Source organism: Andrena cerasifolii, chromosome 14 (assembly GCF_050908995.1).
Source record: "Andrena cerasifolii isolate SP2316 chromosome 14, iyAndCera1_principal, whole genome shotgun sequence".
NCBI classification, from domain to species: Eukaryota; Metazoa; Arthropoda; class Insecta; order Hymenoptera; family Andrenidae; genus Andrena; species Andrena cerasifolii.
The window spans coordinates 1,410,659-1,434,147 of record NC_135131.1 but is presented as its reverse complement, the minus strand read 5'-3'; the positions used below and the strand labels follow the sequence as shown (position 1 = coordinate 1,434,147).

The 23,489-nt window shown below is 36.3% G+C and overlaps 4 protein-coding genes across 54 annotated transcripts in view; 2 read left to right on the top strand and 2 right to left on the bottom strand.

The window, feature by feature from the left end:
* The window catches only part of LOC143376209 (uncharacterized), a 1,054,554-nt gene extending 1,050,643 nt beyond the window's left edge, over positions 1-3,911 (top strand). Inside the window, exon 16 of the transcript XR_013087041.1 lies at positions 3,899-3,911. The gene's annotated coding sequence lies outside the window, so the exon portion shown is untranslated. The remainder of the gene's footprint in view (positions 1-3,898) is intronic.
* Positions 1-9,536, bottom strand: part of Slo (calcium-activated potassium channel slo) — a 228,869-nt gene extending 219,333 nt beyond the window's left edge. For 8 of the 50 annotated variants that reach the window (XR_013087040.1, XM_076826239.1, XM_076826231.1 and 5 more), the window contains exon 1: positions 7,643-9,531. Coding sequence is in view for 49 of the 50 variants with exons in the window: in XM_076826239.1 (XP_076682354.1) it covers positions 7,643-7,945 (303 nt within the window). In the remaining variant the exon portion in view is untranslated. Of the gene's footprint in view, positions 1-7,642 lie in introns of all 50 variants that reach the window. The other 42 variants (XM_076826203.1, XM_076826245.1, XM_076826205.1 and 39 more) reach the window with 16 other exon arrangements.
* A 4,353-nt stretch (positions 9,537-13,889) lies between these two features.
* Positions 13,890-21,347, top strand: Ash2 (set1/Ash2 histone methyltransferase complex subunit ASH2). 2 transcript variants are annotated; one of them, XM_076826305.1, is made up of 11 exons: positions 13,890-14,094; positions 14,287-14,439; positions 14,513-14,691; positions 14,785-14,957; positions 17,031-17,205; positions 17,752-17,960; positions 19,145-19,322; positions 19,456-19,600; positions 19,688-19,823; positions 20,824-21,075; positions 21,153-21,347. In XM_076826305.1, exons 1-11 carry the CDS (start codon positions 14,060-14,062, stop codon positions 21,255-21,257), a joined length of 1,740 nt encoding a protein of 579 aa, XP_076682420.1. In that variant the 5' UTR covers positions 13,890-14,059; the 3' UTR covers positions 21,258-21,347. The 2 variants fall into 2 exon arrangements, with proteins under 2 accessions (XP_076682420.1, XP_076682421.1); XM_076826306.1 differs by lacking the exons at positions 13,890-14,094; positions 14,287-14,439; positions 14,513-14,691; positions 14,785-14,957; positions 17,031-17,205 and adding an exon at positions 17,600-17,615.
* On the bottom strand, positions 21,119-23,488 carry LOC143376238 (bolA-like protein DDB_G0274169). Its single transcript, XM_076826361.1, has 4 exons — positions 23,328-23,488; positions 22,692-22,909; positions 22,040-22,108; positions 21,119-21,956 (listed from the first exon to the last, which is right to left on the bottom strand). Exons 1-4 carry the CDS (start codon positions 23,356-23,358, stop codon positions 21,879-21,881), a joined length of 396 nt encoding a protein of 131 aa, XP_076682476.1. The 5' UTR covers positions 23,359-23,488; the 3' UTR covers positions 21,119-21,878.
* Position 23,489: the final 1 nt, after the last annotated feature.

Genomic DNA, 23,489 nt, shown 5'->3' with positions numbered 1-23,489 from the left:
ACTATTATATTCATTGCTAATTGGACGAATAGTGTTGTTATATTCCGTGCAAAAATAAAACCAATAATTTAACAGACAGTGTGCTACAAATTTGGCCATTTATCACTCCACGAGTAATACTGCTTTTATTTTTAATTTTAAAGTAGTCTGTAATACAGTAGAACCTCGATTATCCGAACTCCAATTCGATTATCCGGCTAGTATCACTTACAATTGGTAACAAGATAAATAGTCAGTAGGTACATGAAGGGACGTATGAGCTCTACGTAATTTTTTAAATTTTTAATTTAATTTTAATTACAAGTAAGGGACATTATAAGCGAAAATAGAATTTCGTCTGATTCTGAAACATTTACTGCCCCCCACACAATTTTTTTTCTTTTCAGTGCGTTTATTTATAGTCGCATCAACAATTGAGTCATTGCTGACTACAAAACTATTTTAGCAAGTTATTTTACATTAGTATACCTATATTTCGTAGAATTAGTTATATTACTTGCTCTATAATTTCATTGTATGTCACTTAATTCTAGTTTTAGTTTCTTCTATTATTGTTATATAATATTATTGTATGCTTTAATTTGTTTCATAAATTTTATACTGCGTTCTATCTAATTCTTCTAGCGTCATGCCGATGTTGGACGCTTTTTATTTTTCCGTGAATTTGAGTGCTCTACCCTCACAATTTTGAGGGTAGTGCGGAGCACATCGAGAAATCATGGTGGTTGTAAAATAAACATACCAATTAGCAGTTCAGAAAGATGAGAAAAACGGGGTATAAACTGAGTAAACTAATGAAATTTCTTTAAGGAGAGATGCCTACCTAGAAATTTTCGAAAAATCGATTTTACGATTTTTATATTTTCTTCAAGTACATTCTGAAAAAATTCCCTGAAAATGTCCAGTTAATCCGACCAAAATTGACAAAGTTATACGCGTGTAAGTATTTTCTCAAAATCATGTTTTCAAAGTCGGTGACGCACATAACTGAAAAATTAATGAACCGATTTACTCGAGGCTTTGCAGGCTTATTTTAGGGTTAAAAATCTAAGCGCTCCCGAGCTTTTTCTTTTTTTTGCGTAGGCTTTTTGTTACATTCAAAAACCGAGCGATTTTTTGCCAAATATCGATGCTTCAACTTTGCACAGCCGCCATTTAGTCTCAAAATAGGTTTACCAAAATCGGGCCCTATATCTAGGTAATTTCATATGTTATCTAAAAAAATTAAAATTTTCAATTTTTTACCACAAAAAATACTGAAATATCCGTAAGATGTACTCTTTCCAATAGACTAATGTTTAATAATAAAAGTTTATCGGTTTTTCTAAAAAAAATCCCAAAACAGCATGTTGTTTTGACCGTTCTAAGTAGGCCTCCCTCCTTAATTAAGTGTATATGAATAATTTACAGTAAATACTCATTTTCGCAACAAAACGCTATTGTTCGATGTCGGACATCGTGTAGCCCGACCAGTTCGAGTAATCGCGGCTCTACTGTACATTACGTTCATTAGTGAATAACATATTGACCATTCTTTCCTATAACTATGGTTTACCTAGTTTCACATATAGACTTCTAATGATTATGTTCTACTTTTTTAGTACCTCCTACTAAGAGCTGTTCTGATTCTGATGTGAAATTATTAAATGGCTGTTTTTTCACATCTATCATTCTGAATTGCCCACCCCTTAACAAATTTTGTAATACGTAAAAAAGAATTTCATTCCGTTAATAAAGCAGAATGATCTTGAGTGGTTATGGTCATTGAAAAGGCCTTGGGAAGGACTATAATTGTAGGTGTTCCAAAATACATGGTTCTGTTTGAAAAAATTAAGTTGACCTTCAAATCTCCTAAGCATCTCCACCTGAGAAAAAGTTCTGTTCACCACGTAATGGGCCCCTCAGAACTAAGCAACTTTTGTTTCAAACATTTCTTCCTATCTCAAAAACTGTAGAAGTCATTCGGTGGCTTGTCTTACATGACTCACCCTGTATACATTAGAACTGAGACTATTCGAATAATTGAATATTCGAATATTTTACAAGTATTCGAATGCTACGAATAAACTTCGAATATTTGAGTATTCGAATGTTATTATTCGAATACTGATGTATTCGAATAGCATGGTGTGAAGTGGGTCAAAATTAGCTTACAAGATTTCAACCTGACAAATGAACCTAAAGAACTTGATTTATAACTCACACCATACTATTCGAATACATCAGTATTCGAATACTTAAATATTCCAATAGTATTCGAATACTTAAATATTGGAATGGTATTCGAATACTTGGATATTCGAATGGTATTCGAATACTTGGATATTCGAATGGTATTCGAATACTTGGATATTCGAATTATATTCGCCAAATAATTGAGCAACTGAAGTATTCGAATATTCGAATATTCGAATACCGAAAAATTCGATAAATATCCTCAGCCCTAGTATACATACATATGTGCATAATTTGTAAATACTGTAGAAACTCCATTATTCGATGTAACTGATGCTACGTTTTCACACGAAGAATAATCGTTTGTCACATATTACACTCGTAAATCAGAAATTACATAAATATTTAAACATCTCTTTCATCCTACGCTCCAAGTATCCAACCTTTTAACGTTTTCAAATTCGATATACCTACTTTTCTAAAGCTAATATTTTCATTAAGTTTCGTGAGATCTTTTTCTTTTCGTTTCTCGTACGATCTTAAAACTATTTTTCACGTTAAGGTAGTTCCTGAATATTTTACTAAATTCAAGAATTCTTTTAAATTTCGTTCAAAACTAATTTCGAATACAAGAAACCCTTGTACAAAGTTTAAAATCGATTTACCACATAGTTATCGAGAACTTGTTAATTACAGTTGCATTTTAACACAGTAGCATATGGCAGAGTTGGAAAAAGGGGGTTATAGTTTCAGTTTTTCTTCTGAAACAGGAAAACTGTATTCAAGAAGTGTACCAAAATTGGCACAAAAGTTCACCGAAATGTCACGAAATGAATTTATTAATTTCTGCGAAACTGACCACATGGTTTCTTCGTAAATGCCCATAAAATATAGCTTTACGTGCAAATATTTTAGAAATTACGTAGAGCAGTCAACGTGGCAACGTCGCACAGTCGATATGTTCAGATATTTAAATGGCGAACGACGATTCAAATTCATATGAACATTTTTTCTCACATTTTGGTTATAAAAGACGCTCCGAATGTATGCGACGTTGTCAGATCTGCTGCTCCAAGTCACTACACTAACCAATTTAATATTCTATTTTCGTATTACAATTATTTATATTAACATTGAACTTTTTAAAATATGTATACGTGATGTTAAAAATTACTATTATTATTCTTTCTATAGTATCATACTACTTTATATTTATCGTTTATTATCCAACTCTGATTTTACTAACATAGTTGGTTAGGAACTACCTTAACAACGTTTTCAAAACATATGGCATTATTATCTGTACGGGTATAATGTTTATTGATAATCTCTTAATCACTGTTGTGTTTCATTGGTTCGTGTGAATGTTCGATCCTGTACTATCTTCTAAACGAATTATAGGTACCTATCATTCCATGTTGTGTTTCTCCTGCCAAGATAATATTATACTTTCAAGCTACAATCGAGGGGTGCTGTAGAAAACAAGCGCATGCGTTTTATGATTTTAGAGGAAAGCAAGTTGAAGGAAAAATTATTTTCATAGGCAATGCGGTACGAAATTGTAATTATTTTAAACGGTACGTGAATTAGGTGGTAAGTGACAACTGTATTAACAAATTTTGTAGATAATATATATATATATCATTACGTTATTGTCCAAACATTAATTTAGCTTTTGAAATATATATAGATAGATAGTAATAAAGAATATGCAGATATGTAGAAATAAAATATAGAGATGCCCCATTCATATGGGTTAATCTAATTAATCCTCCTAAATGTACATCTTTTATAATATGAATAATTCTTTCAAAAGCTAAATTAATGTTTGGGCAATAACGTAATGATAGAAAAATTCCAGAAATAATAAATGAACTCCTAGAATTGACCCAAAATTTCATCAAGAATTAATATTAATTGCAGAATGTAAATTAATTAAGGAATTATTTGTAATTTTTTAATTTTTTTATTTCGCTGTATATATTGTGTACCACTATTTCTCAATATTTTTCTTTTGTGATCTTTCCATTTATTCTCATTATAAGAACGTTTTTTACCCCTTGATGAGTAAAAATGATTAATTTATCTACACATCTGTTATCTCCATCTTGAAAACAATGTAATACCTGCCACGTGTTCGTAAGTGGCCGAGTGGCATGGGCCCCGCAGTGGCGGATTCAGCGGGGGGCGCGCGCCCCTCCCTCAAGGGAAAGATACTTATTTTAATTTGCAAAATACTTATTTTAACTTAGCAATATGAGAGAAAATATGATAAATTGATACAAAAAAAAAACACTTTTCATTTAGCAGGAAAATATTATCGGGAAAGGTCCTTGGTTTAAAAATTAACAATAAAATTAAAAATTTGAAAATCTAAAAACCTGTTTTCTGGCAGGTAAGCAGGTTCCTAGATTTACACAAATTTAATTGATTTCTCTAAAGTGGGGGTGGTCAAATTTCAAATTTTTCTAAAAATCTAAAGTCCCAAAAAAATCTTGAATTCGCCCCCGCCGAAAATCCCAAATCCGCCCCTGGGGCCCCGTTTCCACTGTGGATTTGTTTTTTCTCAGCGTGAAGTAAATTTAGTGTGATTCTGTTCGGTGAAACGTGCATGCTATTATATTAGGAGGTGGTGGAATTACACTACATTGCAGAAACGAATTAATGGTACAGAAGAAGAAAGAGTGATACACTCAATATTGTAGATATTAATACAATTCCATCACTTGAAAATACAACTACTTAAATAATCGAATGTTCGGTTGAACGGCATTAGAATTATCGAGTGATCAGCTAATCGAAAGTTTGAGTAAATAGTGAAGTTCCACCACAGTTTCCATATGAATGAGACACTGTTGTGTATGTAAACAAAATAAGAAACGACATTACCTGTGGAACGACCTGATAGAATTCATATTATTTCGGCGCGTAATATACAGGGTGGGCCTCAATTCATAGTACAAGCGAATTACAGATGCTTCGGAATGTAGAATTGAATAAAAAAAAAATACCCATATCCATTACCCATTATTTTATGTTTTCCTTTGTGTATTTGTATTTATAAACATTGGGGGTGGCATGGTCCACTGAGATACTTAATTGTATTTATACAGACCATTTATTTTCTCATTATGCCGACAGTGTTTAATGAATTACAGACTGGAAGCATGAATGAAAAATATCAATGTGTTTTTATTTCTAATTTTTAAAATTCCCGTGTAATTTGTTTCTTTCTTTAATTTGGAAGCGACTTATACACGATCTATACACGATTAGATTTTAAGACAGCATTTTGGTGAATCTCGCCAATTACAACACTAATGTTATTAGAATTATTATTATTATTGTATCACAACACTGTCCTTATCGAGTAAATATACCACGTAAAACTTCTGTAAAAATTATTTTCATCACTACCAAATATGCTGTTCGAAATAATCCTTACAAAAAGAACCTAGACTCGTCATTTCGAAAAACTGTAATTCACTAAATTAACATGATAACGGTATTAAGAAGAAAAAAGAGAAACAGAAAATTCTACTTCGAAAAATATTTTTTATTTCAACTAAAATAATAATCTGAAACATTCATCCTCTCTACAAACCATCGATGCGTATGTATGTTCACTTTACTGAAGTCTGATCGAGTTCGATGAAACGTAGGTATTTAGACAAACTGGAGGATTGTTTTAAAAACTGTAATACGCCTAGCACAATTTAACTAAACTAGATTCCTTTTAATCAACCATACTCTATACATTTTGTGTTTGATTTATTGTATTTGGTACCAAACAGATGAAAAGTAGATAGAAAAATGAAATAAACTTTCTAATAGCCATACATATGTTAATCGTGAGGTGTATTATTTATTGGTTCCACTTACGAAATAAAATTACCGGTTATTTTTCATGTAAATATTTATATCCACAATTATCTATTCTAAACAACAATTATTCGGTATAAGGTATTTTTTAAAACTGCTTCAAAACTCAGAATTATTCAGTCTTCAATTCCTGGTCTAAAATACGTTTAGCCGACATTTTTTATTAACAAAATCCCACTTTTGTAGGCTGGTGCTCTGTTACTTGCACACAGTATATTTATCTTCCTTCTAAAACTACAAGGGAGCGTCTTCTCGCGTAGAAACACCCTCTGTAGGGCAGGGAAGGTTGAATCCAATGACCTTCGAGAAAGAGAAAGGCTGGAAACACGCCCCATAGGGGTGGAACACGCACTGCGTAGAAACTACCCCCCTACTTCAGTCGACGACGTGTCTGGTTCCACGAACGAAAACTGGGTCATCAGCTACGTACGATACCCGCGCTAACTCATGCCGGGAACTCACTTTCCGTACATGGAATCGTGTGGGTAGATACGCGCTTTAAGGGCTCTGATAATTCCCACCTTTTCACGCAGGCTGGCCGCGCTAGCGACTCCACGCTAGCTCAAACAAACCTCAAATCCACCGCACAGTAATTTAAGCAAACTTTGCACATTGTACGTTGGACCGCGTAATATAACTGACCGACAGTTATACTGTATGAGCGAATTTGTCAACCAGCTACCAAAAAATTAATTACTATGCCTCCATCGTCGATAAATGGTTAATTCCTTTAGCATCGAATGAAACAATGGGAGTGTCTAACCAAGTTTAATACAAATTTTAACTACTGACACAGTCTACTCGGGAGTATGCGATGCCCCTTTGTTAGTACTATTTTATTACTGTCCTAGCACGACTTCGAATGTACGCGGAACTGAGAAGGTATCGCGGGTATAAGGAATCGTAAACAGAACACGTAAATAGTGTTGGTGGCGTCCTTTTAAACCACCTGGGGTCAATAAATCTTGTATAGTACGGGTTGAGTCAGCTGAAACTGGAGTTACAAACATCCACGTCGGTTATGACGCATGTTTGATCCGACGAGAGCGTTATACGGTGCGATAAACACCAACCGAAGATCACAATTTTGTGTCTCTTAAGCTTTTCTAAATGAAACGTAGATAGGTACTTTTCTAATGCAGTGAATCTAATTGTCGCATATTTTTCTCCGAAAATTTGAAATACGGAGGATGTTTAACATACGTTAATCGACAAGATGCCTTGAAACCTCTGAACCTGTGATCTCGAGAGAAAAATGATTGCATTTTTAGAATAGCCTTCTCTATGTACCATGGAAACTCAAACTTATAACTTTCAGAGCTCATTATATTCCCAAGAAAGAACTATGAATGTTGTTCGCTATATGTAACTCAGTTGAGAAAACAGAGAATCACTGTACCTGTCCCTAAATCCCTTGAATGCTCCTAAAACTACTCCGCGAGCGTAACTTCGATTAGAAAACGCTGCCTTTCGTGTATTTATCGCTGTGTCTGCCGTTAGTCCAGATGCAACAACATGCTTTGGTGAGACGGAGCACGCGTGGCTAGAGAACCGATGAGAAGAAAGAAGGAAGAATTAGACGTACCAAGATACGTCCAGTGGTGGTCTGTCCGGAAATCAGTTCACCGGCCCAGTCCTTGGCTTCGGTCATAAAAGTCCCCTCGAACTCCTTCCCCTGGCGGTTCGTCTTCTGCTCCTTCTGCTTCGGGTCATTTGGAGAGAATTCGGGTTCCTTGCGACAGCAGAGGAAGGCGAACGCACGCCAGAGGAGCACGATCAGCAGCCCGGCGAGGAAGGTGAAGATGCTCGACAGGAGGAAGCACCACCATTTCCGCTCCTTCAGGCAGTCGTCTACCGGGGGCTGCTCGGTCGTCTCTTCGGTCGTCATCACGGCTGATCTCTGCTGCCCCCGGGTCACACATTCACCGGCGGCTATCAAATGCGGGTGCCAGCAGAGCACACTTTATGCGCTTCATAATTTCGTGCTGCCACGGGACGCACGCCGCGTCGCAACTCTGCACGCCTCGCGCCTTGCCGCGGCTCTCTGCTCTCAGCTTCCACCGACTTTCCTCGCGGCTATACGCGCACTAGCTCTACCAGCCGATTTTCTTCTGCGTTCCGCTCCCGTCTTTCATCCGTATCACCTTCTCTCGCACGCACGCACTTATCACAACTAGCCCCCCCCCCCCACCGCCCCACTTCCGACGTGTCACACTACCTTCTTCCACCCAAACACGTTTGTTCCCCCCCCCCGTTTGTTACCCTTCCGTTGTTCCCTTCGATACTCGTCGCAATCGCTTCGCTTTTTCGACTCCCTCTCCTCCCCTCACTTTCCCTCACTCGATTCCTCGCACAATACCCTTTCGCTACTACCCTCTTGTTTCTCTGTCCCCACCCCCCCACCACCCCCTCGGCTTCTCGTGCCGCGAGACCGCTGGTGATCCGACGAACCGCACCTGTTCCCCTACATTCGGGCCTTGCCGAAACTTCGCGTCCGTCGTACCACACTGTCGATGAGGACGGAGATCACCGATCCCCGTTCGCCGATCGGCTAGCGCGGCTCGCACGGCAACGCGTTCGGTGGCACTCCGGGCATAATTCGTCCATCGATTCCCGTCACGTTCGGTTCCCGAAGGGCACAGGTATCCGTGGACAGACGCACGCTTCTGTCAGCGGTGGCTCGTCGTGGCAGGGGATCTCCGCCACGGTTACGGTGTCGTCACGCTCTGCGGCAGCTGGTGCCGCCGCCGCCGCTAATGCTGCAGGTAGTACCAGTCTCGAAAGGGGAAGGAACAGAAAGGAACGAGAAAACAACCCACTGACACCACTACGGGGTACATAGATACGCGTGCGTCAACGTATATACATATACATACATGCACACGTATATATAAAAGTATTACATATTATATTTAATATATATGTACACGGCCCGCGATACATATACATTAGATACATGCACATGTAACCTCTATCTGTATCCGTGTATACATGTGTACACGAGCACACACACACGCACGCACGCACGCACGCACGCGCGCGCACACACAGCACGCATATATATTATATGTATATATTTTATTTATACATATATATACTTGTATTTACGTGTGTATATTGTATTAAACGCGGATCATGAGCGAAACGAGCTTCTGTTCACCACGGCACGGAGAACTTCTGATCTATCTGTACGCGTGTCCCGCTTTCTTAACCTACTCGACTGTACCACCGACGACGGCGACGACGACGGCAACGGTGATGAGAACGACCGAGTGTCCGGACGACCATACCACTGCTCCGCAGCAATCAATACGCAACAATGGACCGGGACCAATAAGCTCGGAGCTTTCCCTGACGTAGACGCACGCTCTCTTGCTACGGCCATCCCCCCACCACCGCCGCCGATCTAGAGACAGAGCTTGCAGCTAGGGGGCGCCACGTCGAACGTGGCCGTGTCAAAACAGATGTAACCCCTGTCGCCGCAGCCACGGTCTCCACGGCTGACCGAATCTACTGGAAATGGCTGTTCATAAATCTCACTGTACTACTGCGCTCCGACTTGTCTTCGCAACTGTTATTACATACACCGTCTCTCACGAACCACTGCGATGTACAGATTATAACGGGGTTAATGCTGGCTTGTTAATTTCTGTCTTGCTAGGTCTTCGACCGAAGTGCATGAGCTTTTCAATAAATATTACAGTATGACGGTGTAGACAGGGACGTGCGTTAGTGTTTGGTAAATAGATTTCTGCTCTTGGTGTATTTCAGGACTTCGTCGGGACGTTAAACTTGTGGAGTTTATAGTGCATATGTACGGTTTTGGATTATGTTCTCGATCAATATTATGTGTTATGATGGCAAACGCTTTTTAGACCACCTTGTGGCATGCAATTTTCGAAATATTGTGTTCTTTGTAGCCGATGTATCAGTCTCTTTTATAACTTTAATCTTTTACCTAACGTCCTCGTGTTTTGTAAAATAATTATACGTTTCATTTTAATTTTTAAAATCATTTTAATTATTTTTCTCGATACCACATATTTTCACTACATTAAAGTAAAATATAGTAATCTATTAAATAATCTGTGTTTTATAAGTATACCTATAATCTCCAACATTTAGCACAGATATTATGATAAAAGAAACTTGAAATGTGGGATCCTTTTAAGTAATTCATAGTTGAGACTAAAGATCGATTGTATCGATTCATAAAAATAATTGAACTGGCTTGCGAGAGTTCGCGCCAAAGCGTAAACCAATAGTCGAGCTGTAACAATGTGCAGTCACAAGTAAAAACAGTTTTTGTTAGTGCAATTTGTTCTGTACGACCTTCGAATCATTTGAAATATTTTATATTTCAAATATCCAATATTTTATGAGAATTTTATTACAAGATTGAATATTGATTATTTAACATTATGTTTCGGTTTGCTAAAAAGAGGATTGAGCATTATTTGAATAAAATATTTTAGAAACAATTATTCAAATAATATATTATATTCAAAAACTCGCACGTTATTTTATTTGAATAAAAGAATGATTTTCTTCTGAATTATTACTAATCAAATGATTCTCTATTTTATTTTACATTTGAATAAGCGTGTTCTGAAATAATCTCACAAATATTTGAAATCAGAATAACTCTCAGAGTGATCTGTTAAATTTTAACATAAAGTTATTATTTCACATAATTTAAAAATTGTATGTACTTTGCGTTATTTGTTCACAATATTGTAGTTTTGTTTTAGACAACAAATTAAAACACAGTCTTTCGAACTCAGGATCATGTATTATTTTATGTAAAACAGTTAACTGCAGTAAAAAATTATGTGAAAATAATTTATTTGGTCGTGACACAAAATAATACTATTTTTCCTAAATTCTATTTAAAAAAAAAACAAGGAAGTAATTCATATAATTTTTGGCCGTCTGACTAAAAATAACAATAATAGTATTGTATCTTCAAAAGTATATTGGCTATGAATACTTCTCAAATAGGAACACTTCAATTTATTAATATATACATTCTTATATTATCTTCTTACAGACATAAGAAATTAGCGTATTCATTTGATTATATATATATTTACGAAAGTAACTATTAATTGTTAATAAATATTCAATTAAGTCATTATTCATTTATCTATACATAAACAAAATTAATGTATGTACGTTATGAATGATCTATCCCCTACAAATTAAAAACTTATAGATCTTCCATGTAATCAGGGCCTAATTAAGATTTTTGGGGCCCGAGGCTATCAAACCATCGACGGATTGGTTGAAAAGCGAGGGGCGGGGGATGTAAAAAATGTTGTAATAAAACATACAATAAAATACGTAAATCTTAAAAAATTGAAATCCATTCTAAATAAAATTAAATATCATTTAATTATAACTAAAAATAATTATTTACTAATAAATAATATTAAAAGACAAATATCTAAAAAATATTTTAAAATAAACTTTTAGTTCGATTTCTAATTATTTCAAAAAGGAAGCAGTAAACAAAATTTCATCCAATTATTTTTTTACACAAATGGAAGGACTTGGAACGCGGCCTCGCCTGTAAAGTGGGGCCCGGGGGCTGCAGCTTCCCCTAACCACCTAGCCTCACCTCCCCCCCTCCAGACCCCCTTCCATGATTCGACCTTGCACGTAATACAAAAGAATGTACCTTGCATTGAAGGGGGCGAAATATGTAAAAGATTCTTTTACAAGATTTAAAATTTGCTTGTAATTTATATTTTAATATTTTTATCTCATACTATAGCCTAAATAATTAAATTCACTTCTATTTTACTACTTTGGGCGGAGGGGGTGGGGCAAATCGCCCATCTCGCCCCACTCTGGATCCGCCCCTGGTTCCATACAAATTTACTAATGTCTTTTTAGCTACCAAAAGGTGAAAAGTTCGGTTACCCCGTAACAGCAGTAAAATGTATATAATATAAGAATCTGAGAGTTCTATATTTTAAGTATAATAATCACATTAAGCCAGTGTGCGAACTGGCCGGGGTATCAGCTTGCCCGATGGCAAGTAATCCCTTGTGGGCCCCCTTAAACACTGTAATTACTAAAAAATATGCATTTATTTCACAAAAATTTTAATTGTCCTCTGTTGCCACTTATGTATTTTTTTAAAAGTTTTATTTATTTCTCATAAAAATTAAATGCTAGCCTTATAGCTGTGAGTGGCCCCCCTTTGTCTCCTGGCAACCAATATCTTCAAACCCAGTCCGCCACTGAATTAAACAACTTCTATTTACGACATAATAATCGAATATTAAATCTTGTAAAAATTTTCCGTGCGGTCTTCATAGATATATTATTCCTATATATTCTTCTGCACACCTTATACTTTGTTTGGAGGTCAGACTGTTTAAAACTCCCTGATCTTGGGAGTAGAATAGTGATCCTCTAGGAAGTGATCGGTATAACCGCAGCCATCTTGGAGCAAAACCGGAAATAAACATATCTATCTCTTTCTATCAGTACTTCTCTCTCTCTTTCTGTCAGTATTTCTGTCTCTTTCTATCAGTACTTCTGTCTCTTTCTTTTTTACAGTTTCTTTCTCTGTCTACTTCCGCTTTTGCTCCAAAATCGCGGCAACCAATCAGCAATTATACACGTTGTTCCGGTGACTCCCTAGAGGATCACTAGAGTAGAACATTAGTATGCGACACTAGCGGTCGGTACGCGAACTAGTAGTAATGGCCGACGCAAGTATACAATTTATTGCGGTCTACCAATTTGCACAGTATCGACGAATTGTATGCAGAAATAAATGTTGTGTAACAAATTGAAACGCTACAATGAATAATGATCCCAATTTAAGTTTTCATAAAAGTGCCAAAAAGTGGAGCAACTAAAACTGTTCACATTGCATACTTTTACATATTCCAAAATCGTGTCTGAATGTATTGTCAACATTTTTACTGTAAGAAATAACTTTGAAATAAACTTTTATACTACTGGATCCATATAAACATATCATATAGTAAAAGGCACGGTTGTAATGGACAGGTGTTCTGACTTCTATTCAGAATGTGTGACTTTTTCGTCCTAGTTCTTCTGGCGGCCGCTAGGTTGGCGCTCAAGGAGGAAAGGCTGACTTTATGCACAAAATACGACTAAGGGCGGTATTCTCAGTCGCTACTTATTCTTAAGCATGCCGCAACCTCTACTAACCTAGTAGCTAGTAAAGGATGCCGAATGCTTAAGCATTTGCCGACAATTATGAAAGCGAAAATAGAATTTTAAGGGGTTTTACGAGACGAGCCGCTGCCCGTTCGACGTAATTTGGCACGCAGATGTGGAAGGAAAAGTTGAGCTACTTATTATCCTCGCCTGGCCTAACTGTAGTTTTGAAAAGTACTGATTGCAAATCCCAGGCTCTCGTACGCCTTCCGAGTTCAGGTATCAGATACTAATATTATACGAGCACGTTCGAAAAACTTGCAAGGAAAGCCCTCGAGAATCACAACGCGCTCAACGTATTTATGAGTCCTGGCAATAAACTCTTCCTCGTCCTCCGTTTTAATCTCGCTTAAAACCCTCCAGATGCGCTGCTCACTTCAAGCCCGCATGCGTACAATAAATCTTTCCACTACAAAGGATTTTGCATTACGCTCTACATCTAGCCTCGATATCCCTACGTCTTATAGCTAACTTCACGCAATTACATATATTTACACTGGCGGAAACCGCAACAAGGTATACTTGCGTAGTCCATATTTGTTATGTTACACTAGCGCCACCGTTCCCGCGGTGGTAGATTCCTTCGCCAAATATCAATGGTCGTGCGTGCCCATGCACACAAACAGTAGTCACTGATATGACTCGAGTTTCAAACGTGAATTTCTACTGTAAATTGTGTGAAGCATGTGTAATTTTGTACACGTGATACAAATACTGTTGTCTGCCAACAAAACGAGTAACCTAAGGTAAAAAGGGGAGGCAGAAAGCGCCGAATCATTTGAAAATAATAGAAGCGTGTATGAGGTCCGAAATGTCAGAAGAGAAATTTGAAAGGTATTTACACAGTACATACATGTATACATCCTATATACACATAAGAAGTACCCTACCAATCAAACTTTCATTACATCGAGTGATTAAATGTTTCTTTGTTAAGTAACATGTATCGCAGTAACGGTTTTGAGGTTATGTATTATTGTATCCGATAAACGGTACGCTCGTGTGTAAATAAATACATTTTTGTAGCCCAACTGATAAGATCGACGCGCAGACGGAATCCGTCGAGGACAAAGTCAAACTAAAAGCGGACGATAAAAGTAAACAAAAAAACAAACCGGAGGAAGCTGCTGAGAAAGCCAATGGTCGAACCAACAACAATGAAAGTGGAAATTGTTACTGGTACCTTGCTCGAAACATTTCTTCGAAGACGCGCGCGGAAAAGCGTGTACTAAAACCGTTGTTAATTTTTCAGTGGCAAGGAAAGGAATCTTAATATCGTAGAATTGCTGTGCGCCAGCTGCTCGAGATGGTTCCACGAGTCTTGTATCGGATATCAACTGGGTAAACTAGTACCCTTCATGATGAATTATATATTCATGTGTAAGAATTGCTCTCCCACTGGATTGGAAAGTTTTAAGAAAAATCAAGCACGTAAGGATATATTTTAGTAACAACGCGATATTCGCTTAATATTGCAGTCGAGTTTCCACTCGTCGGGCACAAATCGAGAGACTAATTTTTCAGCGTTCCCGCAAATGTGCGTAACAGCGATAGCGAATTTATTGCAAATGTCGCAGAAAGAGACTGACTCCAGAATAGTTTTTCATAAGGATAAAGACATTATTCCCTTCATCGAATGCCATTGGGATAGTATGACCACAATGCCGCGGAGAGTCACTCAGTCTTGGCATGCTACTGTAAGTAATCCTTTCACACAATGGTGGACGAGAGAAAGTTTGCAACTTTCAAAATCGTATAACTTTTTTAGAATTGGGCCAAAGGACATGGGTTTTTTTGTTTGAGAAGCTAGAAGGATTAAGGGGTCATTCTGGTAATCACGCCGCAAAATTCGGCAACATTCAGGCTTTTTTTCTCAGTGAATACAATGAATAACAATGTCAAACTTTTTTCTCATTTATTAAGCTACTTGTAATGTATGCGGAACAATTTTTTAAATACACTTTTAATTGTGTCTTTTCAATGTTATCTGGAGTTCAAAATTGCGCCTTCGAAAAGAAATACCTCCCTGGCGGGAGTGATTTAAGCTCACAGATTCATCTGAAAGAAACAAACCAAACTGATTCTCAATCATTATGAGTACCGCTATCGCAAGTGCCAGAATTAGCCACGTAAGTCAAAATTTAACAAAATTGCGCGCATTCAAACTTCAAGTTTTTAAATTTTCCATTCTTGAAGTTTGATTGCGCGCAATTTTGTTAAATTATAACTTACGTGGCTAATTCTGGCACTTGCGATAGCGGTACTCATAATGATTGAGAATCAGTTTGGTTTTTTTGTTTCAGATGAGTCTGTGAGCTGAAATCACTCCCGCCGTATTTTCAAAGACGCGGTTTTGAACTCCAGATAACATTGAAAAAACACAACTAAAAGTGTATTTAAAAAATTGTTTCGTATACATTAGAAGTAGCTTAAAAAATGAAAAAAAGTTTTACATTGTTATTGTATTCATTGCGAAAAAAGCCTGAATGTTGCCGAATTTTGCGGCATGATTACCAGAATGACCCCTTAATTGATTAACAAGGGAAGATCCCGAACCCGGAAATTCAAAATATTCTGAAACATTGTGAATATGTAGGGGAATTCCTCCTGATTACAACACAATTTTCAAATTCACTCTAAGGGGGTGTAATTGACCCCTGAAAATCCGGTTATTTTCCGATTTTGTGTTGTAACTCGTGAACTGTAAAATATTTTTTTTACCAAATGATAGATCTAATTAAAAGAAGTAACTTTTGTCTTGCAACTTTTTTTTATCGCTTACAGTTCGCGAGTTATAACACAAAATCGGAAAATAGCCGAATTTTAAGGGGTTAATTCCACCCCGTTCGAGTGAATTTGGGCAGCAAACAAAAATTGCGTTGTAATCAGGAGAAAATCCGCTACATATTCACAGTTTCAGAATTTTTTTAATTTCCGAGTTCTGGATGTTTCCTTGCAAGTGGCGTGTTTCGTCGTTTTGAAAAAAAAATGCAATTGGTCGGAATAACAAAAAAAAATTTACTATTTAGTAAAGGAAATTTTTTTAACTGTTGTTTGTGAGCCTGTAATGAAAATTCAAAAAACACGTTTGTAGATTGAAGTAAATTGTATACATGCCTAAAATTTCAACAAAATTGGTTAACATTGCTCTGAGCTATAAACGCTTAAAGATCGCAGAATACGGTCGAAAATCGGTGATTTCAGAAATTTCGCGATTTTTACTGCTAATCCGGCCAATTGTATTTTTTTCAAAACGACGAAACACGTCACTTAACAAACCAATCCTTCTAGCTTCTAAAAAAACACTCATGTCGTGTGGACCAATTCTACATAAGTTATGCGATTTTAAAAGTTGTAAACTTTCTTTCGTCCGCCACTGTATATGAACAAATGAATATACCAATAATATATCTAATTTATGGGTAGTAGAATATCTAGATACATACATAACTCTTGTGCTTTAGAAAGTATTAATTTATATTAAATATTGATATCCATAACATGCACTGTGCTTTACTTTACATAATATTCTTAATTTTTATTATTAAAAAAATTCATAAATAGTCGTAGCAATTTGTACTGGTACATTACATCGAATAAAAACCATTTCTTTAACGAAAGTTGTTGCTTTTATAAATTATTATACACCATTGTAATATAAAAATATGAACTGAAAATGTTTTGTATATTTTATGCATTTACTTTTTCATTCTTGCTTTAAAAGCACTAAAAATAATTTGCAACAGAATAAGATAAATATTTCTGTGCAGATACATAGAGCTCTATTGAAAGATGTTGGAACATTGTTTACTATCGATGAAAGTACAGCAGATGGTCAATTATTTGGACTTATATGTTCCGACCTCCTACTAATCAAGCCAAATTATGAAGCGATGATTAAAGGTGGCCATTTAAAGGTGACAGAAATGGGTGTTCAACATGTTGGTAAATATAATTACAAACCACTTACAATGTAGGAGTGTCTTTAAACTTTTCATGTTAAAAGAAAATAGTGATTATTCGGAATAATTCAGTTTAATATCGTGCGTGCTGTTTTTGAAAGTTTATATATAAGATAATCCTATACATATTTAACCAAAGGATATGTAAAGAAACTTTACATTCGTATTTGTTTTGATAATTATATAAACATGCCTACTTTTGCCATTAAATTCTCCGTTTCTTTGCTTTTATTTTAGCTATTTCTTATCTTATCAGGAAATTAATCGGCGCTGTGATATGATACATCAGTTTGCTTAATCATAATATCCTTGACTCAAATAGGGTGAGCATCTCAATAAACTGTGCATTGAGACTCACTACTAATATGTAGTAAAGAACAATAATTACTACAAGTAATTATCAAATTAGTATACAGTAACGTTTTCATTCGTAATCTCGCACGAATTTATTTTATAATGCACTTGTGTTAAGGCACACTTTTAATAATAGCACTTTGAAGTTAACTAACCGTTGCTATGGAATATTTAGTGCCACTTAGTGGAGGACTTCGAGGTCGCAATGCGAAACGTAAGTTTCCTGGAGAGGGAGCAGGCACAGGACCAGGAAAAAAGGGACGGGGTTCGGATATGACTGCTCCAAAGTTACCGGCTCATGGATATCCCCTTGAACATCCTTTCAACAAAGACGGTTACAGATACATTCTCGCTGAGCCGGATCCTCATGCACCTTTCAGACAGGTATGTTACTGTAACAGTTTTCTTTGTTCTGATATAACTTGTAGGTAGAGCTGGAAATATTCGAATAATTTCGAATACGAATACTGTCTTTGAATATTCGAACATTATTCGAGTAATTAGGAGTATTCAAACATTATTCGAATAATTAGAAGTATTCGAATATTCAGGGTGATCGAATTTCGGATTGTACCGAATAGAAATTATTTGTTTTTCGAACAATAAATTTGAAACTTTATTAATCTTTGGTAAATTTATAAATTTTGAAACGGTCATCAGTTATTACTATTAGTATTATTATTCTAAAATTTTACAAATCTTTATTCCAACTAATTATTCAAATAAATAATGCTGAATTATTTGAATAAATGAAGGAATAATTTGTTGCAAAGAATAACTAGAATAGTATTAAAAAATAATTTTTCCGGATATTTACGTTACATACGTATACATTTACTCGAAACAATTGAAATAATGCCGAATTTATCGTTTGAAAAGCAAATAATTGTAAAGGCCAATATGAATTGAATTTCACGATAAAGTGTGAAAAAATATTTCATGTTCAAATTTCTACTCGGTACAATCCGAAATTCAACCACTCCGAATATCTGACTAGTAACAACCATACTTGTAGCAAGGGCGGATCCAGAGGGAGGCGATAGGGGCGATCCCCCCTCCCCAAGAGTAATAAAATAGAGAAATATTATGACATTGTGTATTATTCTGTATAAATAATTAATGTGAATTTAATTATTTAGGCTATAGTATCGAATAGAGATATTAAAATATAAGTTACAAGCAAATTTTGAATCTTGTAAAAGAGGGTTCAAAAATGTACTTATGTACTTTTACATATTTGGCACCCTCCAAGAAAGGCTCCTGAATCCGCCTCTGACTTGTAGGATATAAACAAGCCTCCAGACGCTGAGACATGCATCGACTCCCAGGTTTCATGATACATGTTCCCACGTCTGTAGATCAGTTTCCGTGTTTCAGCATCAAAAGCGGAACTGGCATCTTCCACGCCAGCTAGGCGCGTGAGCAAGATGCAAGTTTCATGAAACCTGTATCATGATGCATGTATCAATGTTTCACTGCAACATGTATCAGCGTCTGTAGGTCGCTTAACATTTACTGCCAGAGTATTTCAAGATAAATGTATCACAAAAATTTGTATTATGCTACAGGAATTTGATGAAAGTAGTGATTGGGCTGGAAAACCTATTCCTGGATGGTTGTACAGAGCCCTTAGTCCAAGCACAGTTTTACTAGCTTTACACGATCGAGCTCCGCAGCTCAGAGTTTCTGAAGACAGACTGGCAGTCACTGGCGAAAAAGGCTATTGCATGGTCAGAGCTACTCATAGTATGTCAGAATTATGATCTGGTTACATGAGTTTCTCTTATTTCAATGAAAAAATATGAATTGCGTGATCCGGAATTAAATTATTTTACGAAATTAAACTATTTACAAGGATAATATGAATATTTGTTTTTAGACGTAAGTAGGGGAACATGGTACTGGGAAGCAACGATCGAAGAAATGCCAGAAGGATCGGCCACTAGACTAGGATGGGGTCAAGAGTATGCTAATTTACAGGCTCCACTTGGTTACGATAAATTTGGATATTCTTGGAGATCCAGGTACAGTGAACCTAAAGACGTTAATAGTTATTTAAGCACAAACCAATATTTATGTAAGAAATCAGTCCTTAATGTACTTATTAACAGAAAAGGTACACGGTTTCACGAGAGTAGAGGTAAACATTATAGTAACGGTTATGGAGAAGGTGACACCTTAGGGTTCCTAATAGTTCTACCTGATACACACGATGCTTTACATTTACCAAACACCTATAAAGATCGAGTAAGTGGACAACTAAAAACATGTAACTTATTTATTATTTCAAAGATGCTTTGGACTATAGTCTGATTTTCGAGAGTTGAGACCTGAGGCGAGTTCCTCGGACGGAGCATGGTTTAACCCTAGTTCGGCTGACGAATTTTAAAGCTCATTTAGGCTGCCGCAGTCACCTCGGTGACTAATTTTATATGTACATCTAGCAATGTTAATAATTACAAGCGGCATTGCTCAGAACATGTTTCGTCATGGCTATGCACTGGACTAAGGTCGAAGCCAAATATATTGGCCGGTGAATTCGTTTTCGCGAGCAGTAATCGAGGAGAAATCAACCACCACCACCTGACGATCGTGGATTTGTCAGTTGGAGTTGCGTGGCTCTCGCAGGGTATGGTGGGGTGACGGGAACGCTGCTCGACTCCGCCTGAACCTAGCCATTTGGCTGTTATTTATTCTTAGCGTAATAGTAATAAAAATATTTTACGTACATTCTTATTTTCTATACATTTTCTAAAAGTCACCCGGTTGACTGCGTTAGCCGAAATGAAAATAAAACATTTCAACAGGTAAAAGTAACGCAAAGAAAAAAACTAAAAACCATTTTTGCATATTTTTTCTACTAAAAAATCATTCGTTTGAGATGTCATGGAAGCTTAGAAAAAAAATATTTAGAAGCAATCTTTTTTCCGCGGTACAGTTCAAATAGTCCCCCGGGTGCCTCGTCAGCCGAACTAGGGTTAAGGAGGAACCAATGGTACGCTACGGATTGCGTGCGGCGTTGCCACCATTGGTTCCTCCTTAACCCTTTCGTTACGGCAGTCCGCTCCGCTGGAGTTCGCAGGTCGTTGCATGGGTGTCGACTATAATCGGCTCCCGTACACACAGGTCGTCGCATATAGTCGGCACCCGTAACGAAAGGGTTAAACCACGCTCTGTCCGAGGGACCGGCCTCAGGTCTCGACTCTCGAAAATCAGACTATAGCTAACATGAATATTTATAAATCAGCCGTTAGTGAAGTTCAAAAGCCACCTTTACTACGAGGAAAAGGATCAAGTACCTGAAGCACTTAAGGCCCTAAAACCTCTAGACGGTAGTAAAATTGTATTTTATAAAAACGGCGTAATTCAAGGCGAAGCATTCATCGACATCAACAAAGGAGCTTATTATCCAACGCTTTCCATACATAAGAGTGCTACGGTTTCTGTGAACTTTGGACCAAACTTCAAATGTTCTCCTACTAATGTCGCTTTTAGAGGGGTATGTGGAATGCTAGTCGAAACAAAGAAACCAGACCACAGGGAAATAGAAAGTGTATAATTGTTTGTACTTTACAGATGCACGATAGAGCAGAAGAAGCAATAGCGGAGCAATCAATGTCCGATATACTTTATTTCACTGAAAACGAGGGAAAGTTAAGACTGGATACTTTTGCTTTATGACATTAATGTACCTTTTTATTTCACTGTTTAGCCCTAATTTGCGACTTTGAGTGAATATTTTTAATGATTACATCAGTCTGAATTCATGAATTCGTATTTAACTTATTTTTCTTTTGTAAAACTTTGCGCAATAATTAAGTAAACCTAAACACGATGACAAAGCCGTTCTTGGGGTTGTTGGCCGCCCAAGTGCAAAAGCAATATTGCCGCCCTTATTAATTTAAATATATTGTAGTCCTCGTGAAATTAGAGTGAGTTTAAGTCATTATTTTGCCGATTTCGAATTAGTTTAAAAAATACAGGGCCTTGAATTTGACGATTTTTGCCTATTTTCGGGGAAATGGATTGTAGTTATGAATTTTTATTTCGAAAACCAGCGATGGATAATTTACAAAAAAATTTAAATCAGAAAAGAAATGAGATCATTAATAATCATTATGAAAGTTTTGATTATTATTCTTATTGGCCAAAATTTTACATATAATAAATGGCCCGCGGCCGCTCCTCGATTTGACCGCCCAGGAACGGCCCTGCACGATAACGTTAATTAAAGGATACATCTTCTATGGAGTGCTGCGCATAATTCGGACACAAATACAACATGATTTTACCGCAGAACGATTATCTTCCGAAACCACCTTTGCAAGCTGGACTTGGACTTACTTTACTGTTGTCATCCCATTCATCACGTGTCTTTGCCTTTACAAAGTAATAAAGATTTATTTTCAGATTATATTACGCTACACTCGGAAGACTATTTAAAAATAGTTTCTAACACTTACTACTATTGATAAAGCATGTACACCTCCTTCCAATTCTGCTTGCAATAAATTATTTATCATTTGATGTCGCTAAATAAATGAAATTATATTTTTCCGATTATTGTATGCTTTACTAGAAAAATACTAACAAATACTGATACATCAAACAATTTTCAAAAATTATGCATCTGACTTAAATAATGTGATTAGAATTTACTTACAACGAATAACCACAAACATGATCTTAAACTTCTATTAAATTCATTATTTTAATGTACTTTTATTCAGTGGCGGATTTAAGAAAAAAGGCCCAAGTGGCAAACCTTGAGGGGCCCATTTTTTTGGGAAAATGAGGAGGTACTTTACCCAAAGGGGGAAAATGTACAGACAAGTATAGAAAAAAAGTGCTTGGATAAAATCATGATTTATTTTTGAAGACTAGGGGGGGCCTTATGAGCTGGGCCCATTTTTTAGGATACTAAAGCAGCAGTTGACTAAAAACGAGGTCAGTGTAATAATACAGTAAAGAATATAGTTTGGATAAAATCATAATTTCTTTTAAGGTTAGGGCCCTGGTGGGGCCTTCTGAGCAGGGGCCCAGGTGGCACCTGCTCATCAGCCGCCCTGTTAAATCCGCCACTGCTTTTATTACTTTAACTTTTATACTTCTTACCTTAATACGTGCTGTATTTTCAAACATACCAGACACAACAATTACTTTAAAATGTGTCTCGGATCCTTTAGGGACATTATGCATGTATGATTCATTTATTATTTCAATACGAGATGGATTTAAGGCATTTACCAATTTTTCTCTTATTGAATGTTCTATTGGATTATTTCGTATTGCAGTACTCATTTTTTTTAAAGAAAGGAGAATGTTCCTATAGCCTATAAATGATTGCATGTACGTTACGATGTGATCGGATATTTTATAATACTCATATAAAATAATAACGTATTTAAGCAACAAGAGAAGAGTGCTTCGAGCATATTGCGAAACCAACTTTTTCGCATATAATTCGTATACAGAATGTGTGCGAAATAATTCGTACACTGTCGTATTATCTATCCTAAAAATAATTTAACTAAACTATAGTATTAAATCCATGTGCTTCACAATAATTATAGCATTACGATACGATAGAGTTTACGACATATCAATTAATATTTAAGTATGAATCTTGCTTGATTGACTATTCAGGGAAATAATACGAAGAAATCTAACCTATACTTTCTGTTAATGCAATGCAATAGGAAAACAAATTTTGCGAATAATGATAATAATATTATACGAAGTGTCACTCACTCTTTCCTATTAATACTTTTGTTTTATACATTTATTGACTTGTATCAACTTTATATGAACAAAATATTCATAGAAATCTTTCCTATATACTGTCGTACGTTCTGTCCGATCACATGACGAAAACCATTGTATATGTATGTATAGTGTATACCTAACCTAACT